This window comes from Phacochoerus africanus, chromosome 15 (genome assembly GCF_016906955.1).
Source record: "Phacochoerus africanus isolate WHEZ1 chromosome 15, ROS_Pafr_v1, whole genome shotgun sequence".
NCBI classification, from domain to species: domain Eukaryota; kingdom Metazoa; phylum Chordata; class Mammalia; order Artiodactyla; family Suidae; genus Phacochoerus; species Phacochoerus africanus.
The window spans coordinates 136983363-136998450 of NC_062558.1; the positions used below are offsets into that span (position 1 = coordinate 136983363).

General features: G+C 49.6%; 1 protein-coding gene across 2 annotated transcripts in view; it reads left to right on the plus strand.

Annotated features, from left to right (window-relative positions):
- Positions 1-15088, plus strand: part of DOCK1 (dedicator of cytokinesis 1) — a 535081-nt gene that overhangs the window by 488133 nt on the left and 31860 nt on the right. For both annotated transcript variants that reach the window (XM_047760279.1, XM_047760280.1), the window contains exons 39-44: positions 3049-3138; positions 4226-4330; positions 8238-8379; positions 8525-8603; positions 10917-11001; positions 14234-14320. In XM_047760279.1, coding sequence (XP_047616235.1) covers positions 3049-3138; positions 4226-4330; positions 8238-8379; positions 8525-8603; positions 10917-11001; positions 14234-14320 — 588 coding nt within the window. The remainder of the gene's footprint in view (positions 1-3048; positions 3139-4225; positions 4331-8237; positions 8380-8524; positions 8604-10916; positions 11002-14233; positions 14321-15088) is intronic.

Consider the following 15088-nt stretch of genomic DNA (forward strand, 5'->3'; position numbering starts at 1 on the left):
CAGTGCTGAGAGCCCTAAACCACTGCTCTGGAGTCTCCCATAGCATGGATCTTTAGCCACCAAAATGTCCGAAACCTGTGTAGGGAGTTTCTGTTGTGGCTCACCAGGTTAAGAATCCAACCTAGTGTCCTTGAGGATGTGGGTTTGATCCCTGGCCTCGCTCCATGGGTTAAGGATCCGGCGAAGCTGTAGGAGCTGTGGTGTAAGTCACAGATGGGGCTCAGATCTGGAATGGCTGTGGCTGTGGCTGTGGCGTAGTCTTGCAGCTGCAGCTCCAATTCAACTCCTGGCCCAGAAGCTTCCATGCGCTACCAGGTATGACCCTAAAGAGAAAAGAAAAGGAAAAAAAAGGAAACCAGTATAGGACACGGGACATTCAGAGGGTGATTGAATGTGACTCTTTTCCCAACAACTGCCTAGAAAAACAGGTGCATTTTAGAAGAATGACTGAAAGTCAAGCATCCCCTAAAGAACTTCCCTGGTGCCTTACTTACAGCTAGTCAGCGAAGGAGACCGGGGTTGCCCCCGTCCCCTGGGTCCTGATGAGTCCTGACCCGCCTGAATTACTGGTGAGGGGCAGGCGTCCAGCCGCCATCTCTCCTTCCATCTGCGGCCGCTCCCTCCCGGGCTGGTTACTCATCAACCCCACAGTTCTCTGTAGGAACACAATGTCTTACATGTCCTCTGTGGCCACTTTAGTAGTGCAACTAACAAAGGCATTTCATCTGAGAAAAAACAAAGTTTTCGATTCATGAAACCTGCAGAAATGGAACTTCCCGAAACCAGGAGGTTCAGGAAGGAAAGAAGACGTCTCAAGAGAACATAGCTGGGATCATTGTTGCAAAGGAGAAAGGGGGGGCGTTCCTGTCGAGGCGCAGTGGTGAACGAATCCGACGAGGAACCAGGAGGTTGCGGGTTTGATCCCTGGCCTCACTCCATGGGTTAAGGATCCGGCGTTGCTGTGGCTGTGGTGCAGGCCGGCGGCCACAGCTCCGATTAGACCCCTAGCCTGGGAACCTCCATATGCCCTAGAAAAAGACAAAAAAAAAAGACTTAAAAAAAGGAAAAGAAAAGGAGAAGGGGAAAGTGTGTGCTCCAAGTTGCGAGTAAAACTAACGGTGTCGGGGCTGCGAGACAATGGATGAGGGCTTTCCAATCAGAAAATCAAGCTGAACGTTGATAGGGAGCCTTTTCATTTGGGGGAACGGTAAGCCCCATAACCCTCCCGCGCCTCTGTGGATGGAGCCGGGCGGGGCGTTCAATCACACAGGTTGAGGCGATTCGTCCACCAAGATAATCTAAATCTAGACCCTCTGAGTCTGTTTTCCCTCCGGCACCGAACTGTTTTCCGAGGTATTCGCATTGGACCCCACTCTGTAGAGCCCTAGCCAATTAAAAGCAGATGAAAACCTCCTCCATGCAGAAGCCTTGAAAATGGACTGGGGGAGAGGGGAGCGTGTGTGTAAGAAAATCTGATGGAAAAGGCCACCGTATAATCTCCGGGTGAGTTGGAAGAAGTATTTACTCGAGACCTGTGTTCCTTTTAAAAAACAATTACTTTTGATATGTATCTAAAGCAACCCATCTGTCACTTAGGACAAAAACAGATTAAGTGGCGAATTAGAAGCCCTAACATGCTAGGCAGCTAAGAGAGTGATGTCTTAGCTTACGGGAAAACTAGAGAAGAATCCAGCGAATGAGAACTACAGCCAAAGGTAATGTTTTCTTTGAAATGGAAATGTGCTAAGGGAGGAATTGGTCACCGGAGCTTAAAAGAAACATTAAAAGTGGGGAAATGTGAGCTTGGACTCTGGCAAAGGACCTGAGCTCTCTGGAGCTGCAGACTAATATATTCAGAGGTTGCCAGGCCTCTTTGAAAGCTTCAGCAGGATGGAGGAGACAGGACAGGGCTGTGGGAAGAGCGTGTGGTCCTAGGAAGAGCATCTCAGCCACTTTATCTCTTCCTGGGCACTGGTCCTACCTCTGGAAATCTTTTTCTCCTCTGGGCTTCTCTTTTATTACAGCTTTCAAAAAATATTAAAGTACTTTTTCACAATAGGTTTTTTTTTTTCCCATCAAAAATAGCAGATGGTTTCTTAAGTAGCAGCTCTGTAAAGAGTATTTTAAGGCTAGGAGTTCCTGTTGTGGCTCAGCAGGTTAAGAACCCCACATAGTTCGATCCCTGGCCTCGCTCAGTGGGATAAGGATCTGGCATTGCCATGAGCTGTAGTATAGGTTGCAGGTGCAGCTCGGATCCCGTGTTGCTGTGGCTGTGGCATAGGCCTGCAGCCGCAGCTCTGATTCAACCCCCTAGCCTGGGAACGTCCATATGCTGCAAGGGCGGCCCTAAAACGAAAATTAAAAAAAAAAAAAAAAAGATTATTTGAAGTCTCTTAGGTGATTCAGTGGTAAGTAAGACTCTCAATAGGATGGTTTCACTAAGAAGAGGCAAAGACTTGCAGGCAGGTGAGGGCCCAGGGCCAAAGTTATGCCAGGTGTGGGACCTGGCTCCCTGTGTTTCCAGTGGGAGCCTGGAATTTGAGACTTGCTTCGCATCCCAGGGGCAGTTGGTGGAGAGCAGCTGGACGTGCTGGGACATGGTCATTGTTACGCATGGCTGAATGTTCGCATCCCCCCAAAATTCATAGGTATTGTATCAATTCAAAATTTATAGTGCAGATTAAGTGGGAGGATGGGAACATCACCAAATCAGGTCGGTGGTTTCTACACAGACCCTCCTCCCACCGTCGCCCTGCAGTTCCCGTTCTGGGCTCCTCGGCTGCTCTGACAGATGGCCGCAGAGTGTGGCAGCAGGAGAGGCAGGACCGGCTCTGACCAGGGGTCGTGGCCAGCATGATTGATGAGCCAGTAGCTGGTCAACTGACGTCCAGGACGAGCCAAAGGACACGAGCCTCTAGAAAATATCTGTGTTTTCCCGACGTTTTCAGATTAAGCCAGCACATCTCCCGCTTGTTCCGTGAACGGGCTTGTCTCTGACCTCGCGACTCAGGTTTGCGTTTATGCCCGTTTCTTCCTTTCCCCTCGCAGATGTGGGAAGAGGCCATCGCGCTGGGCAAGGAGCTTGCCGAGCAGTATGAAAACGAAATGTTTGATTATGAACAACTCAGCGAACTGCTGGTAGGTCTTTCTTTCTCTTTAAATGAACAGAGCACATCTGGACTTGTTTCTCCGGAATTTCTCTCTTCCTTTTCACCTTGGGATTCTCCTTCACTTTATCCAGGAGGACAGTTGTGATGTATTTGCCGATTGATTCTGGCCCACGTTCACTTTTTATTCCCCGTGGAGCTTCTGTAACCAAACTCTGTGGCGCCTCTCTGAGCGATTTATGTGTAAACAATTGTTGAGTCCAGGGGTGCAGTGGTCTTGCTGGCCCCAATGTCCCCAGGGATCTCCACTGATTTAAAACTATGAGCCTGTGTCGAAGAGACAGTGGAGAAACGTGGCCCAGACTTTTCTTCTGCCACAGAGCTGTCAGTTTCTAACTCCTGCCTCCTCTGCTCTGTCATGTTTGTAGTCAGCAGATTGACTTGATGTTTGTCATTTATTTAGAGTAGAATTCTGCCCTTTTACACATGCTGTCTTAAGGGATCCCAGTATCTGATCATGGAAGACCAGCCGCTTAATCAGAAGAACAACCGGAGTTCCCGTCGTGGCGCAGTGGTTAACGAATCCGACTAGGAACCATGAGGTTGCGGGTTCGGTCCCTGCCCTTGCTCAGTGGGTTAAGCGATCCGGCGTTGCCGTGAGCTGTGGTGTAGGTTGCAGACGCGGCTCGGATCCCGCGTTGCTGTGGCTCTGGCGTAGGCTGGTGGCTACGGCTCCGATTCAACCCCTAGCCTGGGAACCTCCATATGCCGCGGGAGCGGCCCAAGAAATAGCAACAACAACAATAACAACAACAACAAAAAAAGACAAAAAAAAAAGAACAACCATCTTTCTGGCACCTCTTTGGTTGTTAAAACACCTGTAAATCACAACTGGCTGCTGAATTTGCTTCTTGATCAGATTCCCCGCCGCATATGCTGGAGGATGAGTGCACAGCGCTGTCAAAGAGAGTGACATTAAATTCGGTGCTGGCATCAGCTCCGCTCCCCCACCCTGTCCCACTCCCCCTCCTAGAATTGCCAAAGCCGGGAGAATCCAGGTGCACGGATGCTCAAGTGCTGGATTCCAACCTGAAATGCATTTCCTTTCTTCCTTCCAGAAGAAACAGGCTCAGTTTTATGAAAACATCGTCAAGGTGATAAGACCCAAGCCTGACTACTTTGCCGTTGGTTACTACGGACAAGGATTCCCCACGTTCCTGCGGGTAACTCTGGGCCCTGTTTTGATTGGGTTGGGGTGGCTCCCGGGCAGCAAGCCCCTTCCTCAGGAGACCAGGGAAGGGTTTGGATGTTGCCTCTGTGGCTTGAAGTCCCACTGTCTGTGCTGTTTTAATAGCTCAGTGCTTGGCTTACGGGGCCAGAGAGGGGCTGCTAAGGGTTGTGTTTCTCTTTTGTCTTGGTTTTCTCTGTTTTTTTATTGCATATCAACTTTAAATCTCATTTTTTTCCTAAATAGAATTCTTCTTCAGAGATGTATGCATGTTTTTAAAATTGTGGTGAGATATACATAGCATAAAATTTATCATCCCAGCTAACATCCGTGAGGACGTAGGTTCGATCCCTGGCCTCTCTCGTGGGTTAAGGATCCAGCGTTGCCGTGAGCTGTGGTGTAGGTCGCAGACGCGGCTTGGATCTGGCATTGCTGTGACTCTGGCAGAGGCCTGTAGCAACAGCTCCGACTGGACCCCTAGCCAGGGAATCCCCGTGTGCAGCAGGTGTGGCCTTAGACAAGACGAAAAAGACCAACAGAAAAAATTATCATCATCGCCATTTTTCAGCGTATAGTTCGGCAGCATTTATGTGTATTTACTTTGTCCTGCAGCTCTTCCCACCATGCTCTCCAGATCTTTTTCATCTTCTCAAACTGGAACCCCGATCCCGTTACACAGTAATTCCTCCTTCTCCCCTCCCCCAGACCCTGGGCATTGCCCTTCCACCTTCTAGCTCGGAATTTGCCTTTTCAGCCGTCCGAGTTTTAAGTGGACTCGTAAACACTTTGTCCGTTGGTATCAGGCTCACTTCCCGTAGCGTAGTGTCCTCGGGGCTCATCCATGTAGTAACACGTATCAAACTTCATCCCTTTTTATGGACGAATAATAGTCCGTTGCACCAAATCCCCACATTCTGTTTATCCATTCGTCCTTTGGTCGACTTGGGGAGGTCTTGGCTATTCTGCATAACACCGCTATGGACATGTGCATTGTTAATTATATGAAAAACTGGAAGCAGATTTCCAGTGCTGGAAACTCTGAATCATCTCCAACCCTGAGACAGGCATGTGCTCATTGACATGTGATGGAAGAAATACCGTGATCCTCAGCCAAATCACTCACTGGTCCCAAAGCCAGAAATTAGGTAGCTGCATGCTGCCCAGCCTACTAGTAGAACTGTTTAAAGTTTCTCAAAAACACCTTCTCGGATGCCCTTGACCAGTGGGCTATGATGTCCTGTCATTTCGTAGGAACCTTTTTTTCAAAAATGACACACGGTTTTCTCTTATCCTAGGAGACTCTGTGTGATCCTTCTGGTTTTAGGGCATCGGGAGCTCTGTGCCTAAGGCACACCTGTCCCTGGCAGTTAGATCCAGTTGGGAGAGTTTCCTGGTCCCAGAGGTGTTTTTCTTCGGCCCCAGGGTTTCTGATCTCACAGGAGTCCCTAACAGTATAAGCCACACTGGCACAGCGGGAAGGATGGACTTGGTGAGGGCGTGTCATTCTTCATACGAACATCAGCCAGGGACTCTCCCAGGGCTGACCTGCGCCAGGAGGTGACTTCCTGTTTGATCCAGTCACACAGGGTCCTGGCTGGGTGCCAGGGGCATCTGGCCCCATCTCTGTCACTGCTGGTCTCTCCTTGACCCTGTCACCTTCGTCGTGCAGCTATGGCTCTACATGTCTAAGAGAGTGGTTGACCAGAAACCCAGTTCTCAAAAAAAAAAAAAAAAAAAAATCCCCTGGTCCAAAGAATGAATGAAGAATGTTTGCTTATAAACCCTAAACTGGGTGGGGAGGCTGGGTTTTGTCATTTACTTTATTTTAAATAAAAAACCAATCGAAAAGGTATAAAGAGCTGAGAGTTGAAGTCACCTCTCGTGGCTCAAGGCTTTAATTAATGTTTATGAACCTGCACCTCCGTGTGTGTGTCTCTAAGAAGGATCGAGAGAGAGCGAGAGAGAGAGAGAGCGAGAGAGAGAGAGAGAGCGAGAGAGAGAGAGAGCGAGCGAGTCGGGCCCTAAGTCACCGCTGACGTGTTTTGTGCCGGGGGATGAGTGCGTGCGGCCCTGTGGACAGGCCCGTGATTTAAGGCCACCACAGCTCTGTCCTGGCATCCAGAGGTGCTGGCAGGGCGGAGCGAGTGCTTTGCAGCCCCCCAGCCAATTGACACCAGGGATACGCCAGGGATGCGCCGAGAGGGCCGGAGAGACGCAGGCTCCAGGGACTGGGCCGGCTCATCTGTTCCATCAAAAGGACAAAATGCAGAGCATGAGTCAAGAGTTTAACAGGCTTGATTAATATTGAACTGACTTTCCCGACACAGCTGGATAATTTTGTGGGGCTCTTGCAATGTCTTTATGACGCTTCACAGGTCACCTGTCAGGGGTCGATCTGACCGTGACCTCAGCGGTTACCAAAAAGTGGGTGCCATGTTTGGCTACTTAATGCAGCGCTGGAAGCACAGCCTCTGAGAACTGACTCGCTGTCCCCTCTGCTTTGTTTTTCTTTAAGAATTGATCGCACTGGGGGGTTTTTGCATGCGTATTAACATTAATGGATCTTACAGGGAATAAATATCTTTGACTGTATGTACATTTCCCTCTTGTTTTCCGGCTTGAAGAGGCCACTTCAGGATGCAAAGCAATTGACATTTCTACAAAATGTTATTAGCACTTTCATCTATAACTCACTAGTGTTTTTCTATTAAAGACTTTATATACATTTTTATTATTCTGTTCTCCTTCTGGTGTAAAGCATAATAAATGCATGCTAGTTTTGTAGTAGCCTGTTACACATTAAATCATCCTGAATTTCTGAAATGTTTGGCTTTATGTAGCCTTAAAAGACGCCCATACGGTGTATTTATATTTCTAATTAAGACTACATATTACTCTGGTTTCTGCTTGAAATTATTTTTTTAGAGAAAGAGAACATGTTTCTTCTGTAATGGGTGCTTGAAGACATACCTAAGCATAGAGTAAAAAAAAAAAAAATTCAATTTTTAAATTGTCCGGTCTTTTGTGATTTATAAGAACTCAGAATAACTTTGGACAAGGGACAGGAATAAATTGAGAACCATTGCATCTCTGTTTGAAAAGTCATTAATTGGACAAATTTTAGTTTGGCATCGAGTCTCTAGGATCCATCTGTCTTTCTTCTCTCTCCCCTCCCCCCTCCCCCTCTCCCCCCTGCCCCCTCTTCCTTTCCCCCCTCCCTCCCCTTCTCCCCCCTCCCTCCCCCTCTCCCTTCTCCTCCTCATTTGCCTCCTCCCCCTCTCCCTTCCCTGCCACACAGGGAGCCCAGCCATGCACCTCCCATCTCTCACCAGCAGGGGAGCCCAAGAGCCTCGGATCTCTCTGCTTGGCTCTGGACCCTGTTGCCTCTGATTCTTTTCATCTCTTGGCTGTGACGTGTGGGGTCAGCTTGGAACGCCCCTCCCATGTTCCCACCTTAATCTCATGCTGTCATGACTTCTTGCAGGCAAGATGAAAACTAGGGCCCATCTGGGGGAAAAAAAAAACAAAGCATGGGCTCCATTCTCCCCCTTACCCGGTGCCTTCAGCCTGTGTGAGCATTTCGTGCCTCCGGAGTGTGGGTTCCACTGGCTCCTGTGGTTTTTCACGGTGTCTTAAATCGATTGTTACTGTCAAGACTGAAGTGTATGACCGGACCTCAGTGATGTGTTCGGTGCTTCTCAAACAGTGTTAACTTACCCGGCTTTTGTTCCCATGCTCTTGATTAAGAAGCCTACCCCGATTATAAGCTGTTCTTCAGTGCAGTGACATTAAAAAAAAAAAAAAATCTGTCAAGCCCGTTTTGCAGGCCGCCGCATTTAGGTGTGACCTTTCCCCGGCGCTTGCCCTGTGGTCTCCTTTAATGCATATGTCATTGTGTCCAGGGGAAAGTTTTCATTTACCGAGGGAAGGAGTACGAACGCAGGGAAGATTTTGAAGCTCGGCTGCTGACGCAGTTTCCAAACGCGGAGAAAATGAAGACGACCTCGCCTCCAGGCGACGAGATTAAAAACTCTCCCGGCCAGTGTATCCTTTATGACAACCGGATGGGCTGTGTGTGCCACGATGGCGATGCCCTTTGTTCCGACGGGCGGGCGGCCGTGCGTGGTGGGGCCTCTCTCCTGGTGGGTGTCCACGCTGCCTTGGGATCCTTGACCTCCTGCACCCCCAGATATCCAGTGCTTCACCGTGAAGCCCAAACTGGATTTGCCCCCGAAGTTTCACAGGCCTGTGTCAGAGCAGATTGTAAGGTAATGACGTCCTGTGCCCAGCGCGGGCATGGCGACAGGTGTTCACAGATGTCTTCTTCACAATTTCAGGCCTCAGAGGAGGGCTGGCAGCCTTCCAGTGACTTTTCGGATGCTCTTCCTGTTTACTTAGAAGAGCAAAGGGAGCAGATTATCTTCAGCATCAAAGAAGGGCAGGGAGAGGTTAATACATGTGGCCGGGAGGTTCGGGAGCTCTGCGGCTCGTTGTTCTCCTTTTGACCCTCGGGGGTGAGAGGGTTCGAGACACCCCCCCGCCCCAGACAGGTCTCTTTGTGCCTGGGGTGTGGCCTGAGCATTGGGATTCTATACGGCGGGAAAGGGATTCAGACATGTGCTTCTTTTTCCTTTTTGTCTTTTGTCCTTTTAGGGCCGCACCCGCAGCATATGGAGGTTCCCAGGCTAGGGGTCGAATCGGAGCTATAGCTGCCGGCCTACACCACACAGGATACGAGCCGTGTCTGCAACGTACACCACAGCTCATGGGATCCGAGCCGTGTCTGCAACCTACACCACAGCTTGCGGCAACGCTGGGTCTTTAACTCACTGACCGAGGCCAGGGATCAAACCCGCAACCTCATGGTTCCTAGTAGGATTTGTTTCTGCTGCACCACGACGGGAACTCCCCAACATGTGCTTCTGATGGAGAACCAGGTGGGAGCTGAGAAGAAACACAGGCCGATCCCAGCATATGGGATGCAGAGGTCACTTTTTTGTTGCTGTTTTTTTTGTTTTTGTTTTTTTGTCTTTTGTCTTTTTAGGGCCGCACCCATGGCATATGGAAGTTCCAGGCTAGGGGTGGAATTAGAGCTGTAGCCGAGGGCCTGCATCACAGTCATAGCAACGTGGGATCCGAGCCACATCTGCAACCTAACCACAGCTCACAGCAACACCGGATCCTTAACCCACTGAGCAAGGCCAGGGATCAAACCTGTATCCTCATGGACACTAGTTGGGTTCATTAACCACTGAGCCATGAGAACTCCGAGGAGGCAGATTTTAAAAGTCACAGGCCAACTGTATGAATTTGAGTGAGATTTTGTGGGTCTCCATTGAATTGCCCCTGACAGAACTGTGGTATAGAAACACCTGTGCTAGAGGTCCCTTTGATGTTAAGAATTTTCTTTTTATTTGATCCTTGTTCTGGTGAAAAAATTAACCTCTTTGATGGCCCAATTATGCTCGGGATCTGCTTATTTTATATCCTGAAGTTTGGTGGATTGGGTTCTTCTACAAAATTCACTACCATTTCTTTAACCTTTCATCACCCAAAGTGGGAAATAAACCAGGACTTGGTTTTTTGTCAGATGATTGCATCCATTTTAAGTGTTGTCACATTTTTTTTTTTTTCTTGGAGAGAGGCATTAAGCAACAGTGAACGGTAGTGCATGCTCAGGTATTTCCCTTTAATGAGGGGCATCCCAGTGCGGGGGGCGGGGTGGGTGGCGGGGGCTGCGAGTGAGCCTCTCCCGCTTGCCTCTGGGATGTGCACAGACCACCCTCCCCAACAAGGGAGGAAGGTACCTACTTGCTCCATGTATGCCACTCCAGGTGGTTGCTGAATCTGCCTTTTGTAGATCTGAACTTTTAAGATCTAGGAGTTCCTGTTGTGGCACAGCAGAAACAAATCCTACTAGTATCCATGAGGGTGTGGGTTCGATCCCTGGCCCCGCTCAGTAGGTTAAAGATCCTGCGTTGCCATGAACTGTGGTGTAGGTCGAAGATGCGGCTCGGATCTGGTGTTGCTGTGGCTGTGGTGTAGGCCGGCAGCTGTAGCTCCAATTAGACCCCTAGCCTGGGAACTTCTGTGTGCCTCAGGTGCGGCCCTAAAAAGCCAAAAAATAAAAAATAAAGTATATGAGACCTTTTAAAAAATAATAAAGATGTAGCCTTTTCATTTTAATAATAAATTACTAAGTTAAATTATTTGAGTAAATTGTTGAACTCTGAATTAAAATTTTCCAGTAATAAGCACATACAGGGAGAATGAAGGCCTCCTGCCTCTCTCCTTTGCCTCCCCCTTTCTCTGTTCCTGCCCATCTCACTCTTACTCAGCATCTCTTCTCCCTGAGGGTTTGCAGGGACAGGGAAGAGGCAGAAATTCAAGGTAATTTTTCCACCTGCCAACGTCTCTCTTCTGAGGCCGGCGGGGAGAGAAAGCCTGGCTCTCGCTCCAGGTCAAGGTTGGAGATGTTTTAAGGGACGCAGTGACCTATATGGAGGGCAGACCCTGTGTCTAAAAGCAAATCAGGTGCTTTTCGGATTGAATGTCTAATGATGTCTCTTGTCTCTGTCCAGTTTTTACAGAGTCAATGAGGTCCAACGATTTGAATACTCTCGTCCGATCCGCAAGGGAGAGAAAAACCCAGACAACGAATTTGCGGTAAAAAAACAGCACCTGCACCCCCACCCCAACTTCATTCCGCCACCACCACCATTGCCCACGGAAAATTGTGTTCTCAAAGGCTGGAGTCCCCTGGTGGCTCAGTGGGTTAAGGATCGGATGGTGTCACTGCTGTGGCGTGGGTGCCATCCCTTACCTAGGAACTTCCGCGTGCCAGGAGCAGCCAGAGGAAAAGAAGAGCGTGAAGGGCTACCGCCGTGCAGGGTTAAATGTCTGTGTGTATTGCATGCAGAGATCCTAATCTGTTATCCCTTCAATAGGTCCTCCTGATGTCAGAAGCTAACTCGTGCTTTTCTTTTTTTAATTACTCAGTGAATTGGATTCCACTTATAGTTATGCAACAGTCATCACAACCAAATTTTATAGCATTTCCATCCCAAACGTTCAGCACATCCCCCCGCCCCCAACCTGTCTCACTTGGAAACCATAAGTTTTTCAAAGTCTGTGAGTCAGGGTAACTTGTGCTTTGAACGTGCTTCTGGGAGTTCCCGTCATGGCGCAGCAGAAACAAATCCAACTGGGAACCATGAGGTTATGGGTTCGATCCCTGGCCTTGCTCAGTGGGTTAAGGAGCCCGCGTTGCTGTGGCTGTGGCATAGGCCGGTGGCTATAGCTCCAATTCGACCCTAGCCTGGAAACCTTCATATGCTGCAGATGCGACCCTGAGAACACAAAAAAGACAAAAAATTAAAAAAAAAAGAAAGTGCTTCTGGGAATTCCCATGGTGGTGTAGGGTCTGTGAGTCACAGCCCCTGAAAGGCCCTTCCCTTCCCGGGCCCAGTTTCCTGCGTGTCCCCTAGGCTCTTGGAGGTGGGACATTCTAAAGCTGCCTCCACTTCCAACACTGGCTGTTTCAAAATAACCACATTCTCTGGTTGAATGTGACCTCTCGCACCTGTTTGGTGACTGTTTTCACGGTGGTATTGTCTGTAATAGTGAGAGGGGCAGGGCCCTCCAGAGACACACGGGAGGGCCAGGCTTCCAGTGCCACCTCTGTCCCCGTTGTCACAGCAGTAACGCTGGGCAGCAGCCTGGCTCCAGGATGCGTGGGCTGTTCTTGGATTTTCCTCCCGCCTCTTGTCACAATGTTGATTCCCATCCTTCGAAGCAAGAGACACGAGGAGGTCAAGCAGACTGCCGCCGGGCGTGCAGCCGGCCACGGCACAGCCACCAAGAGCCACGACTCCTGGCGTGGGCCCCGCGCTAAGCCTTCGGGGCGGTGCTTTCTCTCAGTGGCCCTGCCATCTCCTAATGGCCCTGTTAGGTTCTCACACACAGACGAGGCCTTCGGAAGCCACAGGATTTAGTCTTTCACACGCCTGACAAAGCCCCAGCCTTCCAGAGAAGCACGGGGGTGATGAGACCCCCGACTGCGGCCGGCGGCAGGGAGCTGGGTGCTGGGGCAGCTCAGCATCTCCCAACCCAGCCACGTGTGAAGCTCTGGAACCCGGGCCTGCAAGGAGGAAGAACCCAAAGGCACATCCAAGGCCCACGTCCCTGGGGCCTCGGCTGGGTCCTCCCCCCGCCTCCCCCCGACACCTGCCACCGGAATCTAAGAGGTTTGGGGGAAATGTTTTCTAAGTCCCAGTCCGGTTTTCTGGAAATGTTAACATTCCCTTTTGCCAGCTATTTATATCTAAATCACAACCAACCCACTCAAAGTGATTCTCCGTTCCTGGGAGGTTTACCAGGCAGCGGTTGCCGCCAGCTAGTCCCGTGGAGGCTGGACTCCTGCAGTGGACTCCGTGCATCCTTCTTTTTTCTTCTTTTTATGGCTGCACCTGCAGCATATGGCAGTTCCCTGGCCAGGGATTGAATCCCAGCTGCGGCCGTGTCCTACGCCACAGCTGCAACATTGCCAGATCCTTTAACCCACTGCGCTGGGCCGGGGATTGAACCCTCACCTCTGCAGCGACCTGAGCTGCTACAGTTGGATTCTTAACCCACCATGTCACAACGGGAACTCTTGCGCAGTGTCTAAGGAGAGATGGAATTGTATTTATTGGCCTTAGACAATTTCCTGCACTATGTAATGTACCATTTTAGGAAGAATCCTGATTGTAAAATGTATTTTATTGAAAATACCCCTGTACACACTTTTAAAGGCTTAGTGAGAAGTCTTCAACAATAGACAGTAAAAGATGAGGTAGCCATCTCTGAGTAGTGGGTGATTTTTCTCCCTTCTATTTCCATAAATTTATTTTCTGATGGAAAAGTGTATGTGTATCTTATGCAAAAAAAAAAAAAAGAATATCCAGCTTAAAATACTGACTGATTTTATTAGAATGTGAGAGGTCACCTTTCTTAAGCTCAGTCCTCAGTGGATGTGCATCTTTTTCTTTCTTTCTTTTTTTTTTTTTGTCTTTTTGCCTTTTCTAGGGCCGCACCCGTGGCATATGGAGGTTCCTAGGCTAGGGGTCGAATCGGAACTGTAGCCTCAGCCTACGCCAGAGCCACAGCAACGCGGGATCCAAGCCGCATCTGCAACTCACACCACAGCTCACAGCAACGCCAGATCCTTAACCCACTGAGCAAGGCCAGGGATTGAACCCACAATCTCCTGGTTCCCAGTCGGATTCGTTAACCACCGCGCCACGACGGGAACTCCAGAGTGGATGTGCATCTTAGAATTTTCTTTTGACCACTAAGTAAGGCTAACATAAAACTCACTGGAGCCTAAAACTTGTTGGCTCAGAGGGACCCTCACTCATTTGGATGAATATAATTCTCCCTGACGCTTCCTTTTTTTTTTTTTTTTAACTTTTTAAGGCCGCACCCGTGGCATTTGGAGGTTCCCAGGCTAGGACTGAATCAGAGCTGTGGCCCCTGTCCTATGCCACAGCCACAGCAACACAGGATCCTAGCAGAGTCTGTGACCTACACTGCAGGTCATGGCAATGCCAGATCCTTAACCCACCAAGCGAGGCCAGGGATCGAACCTATGCCCTCATAATTCCTAGTCCGGTTCGTTACCACTGAGCCATGAACAAGAACTCCTCCCCACGTCTCCTGTTGTATTTTCATTGCCCAATACCAAGGACGTGGGCACCGTTGGCCAGGAAGCAGGCGACCCTGGTATCCTGTGTCTGCCTCTGCAGCCAAGCGTGGCCTGTGAGGCGTTCCCTGTGCTGCTGGTCACATGGCCCCAGAGGCTGGCAGACCCCCACGACTTCGTCTCCCGACACGTGTGCTGTGTGTGTTTCCTTTGCAGAACATGTGGATTGAGAGGACCATATACACGACTGCGTATAAACTCCCTGGCATCTTAAGGTGGTTTGAGGTCAAATCTGTTTTCATGGTAAGCGCACCCCCAAAGGAACTGCCGGTCACCCCTCTACAGCCCGACACGCCCTCTGCCCCCCGATGTGTCGCTTGACATGCGCTGCAGACCCCACACCAGGCCTAGCCCGGAGACACTCTCCCTGTCCACCAATATTGGACTGGACGTGCTGTGTAGTCACAGCCTCGAGTGCAGAAGAAAACCAGAACTAAGGTTTCGCTTCTTCTTACAAAATATCTAAATGCCATCCTCGCTGTGCTGTTTTGACAGTTCTTTCTGTTATCTAAATGGAAAGTTTAAGAGAAATTCCAATTTACATACACTTTTTAAGGTCTTTCTTCGTGATGGTTTTATTGCCATTTACATGACAAACGACTTGATTAATAGGACGTGCTCATTTCAAGTAAAAATAGCTTGAGAATAGACCCCCTCGCCCGCACTTTTTAAAGAGATAATGACGAGCATCTCATTAGCTAATCTCTGCCTCAGTGGTGAGCGACAGATGGCCCCCCGTTTGCATGAACCAGAGTTGGCCGAAGATTCTTGGGGAATGTGTGGCGGCCGAGTGTGGCAGGTGCCAGTATAAAAAGATCCGGTTGAGATGGAGGCGCTTGGCCATGCGTCTCAATGCCTGTGGTTTTCGCCGAGCAGGGTCTTATCCGGAGGGGTGGTACCAACATTTCATTTAACCATGAGTCCCCTTGGAAACGGCTGATTCAGTTCTAGGGCGTGGCTGGAGCCTCCTTCCCGGGCTTGTGTCCACCCTCGCCCTTCTCCCACACCACT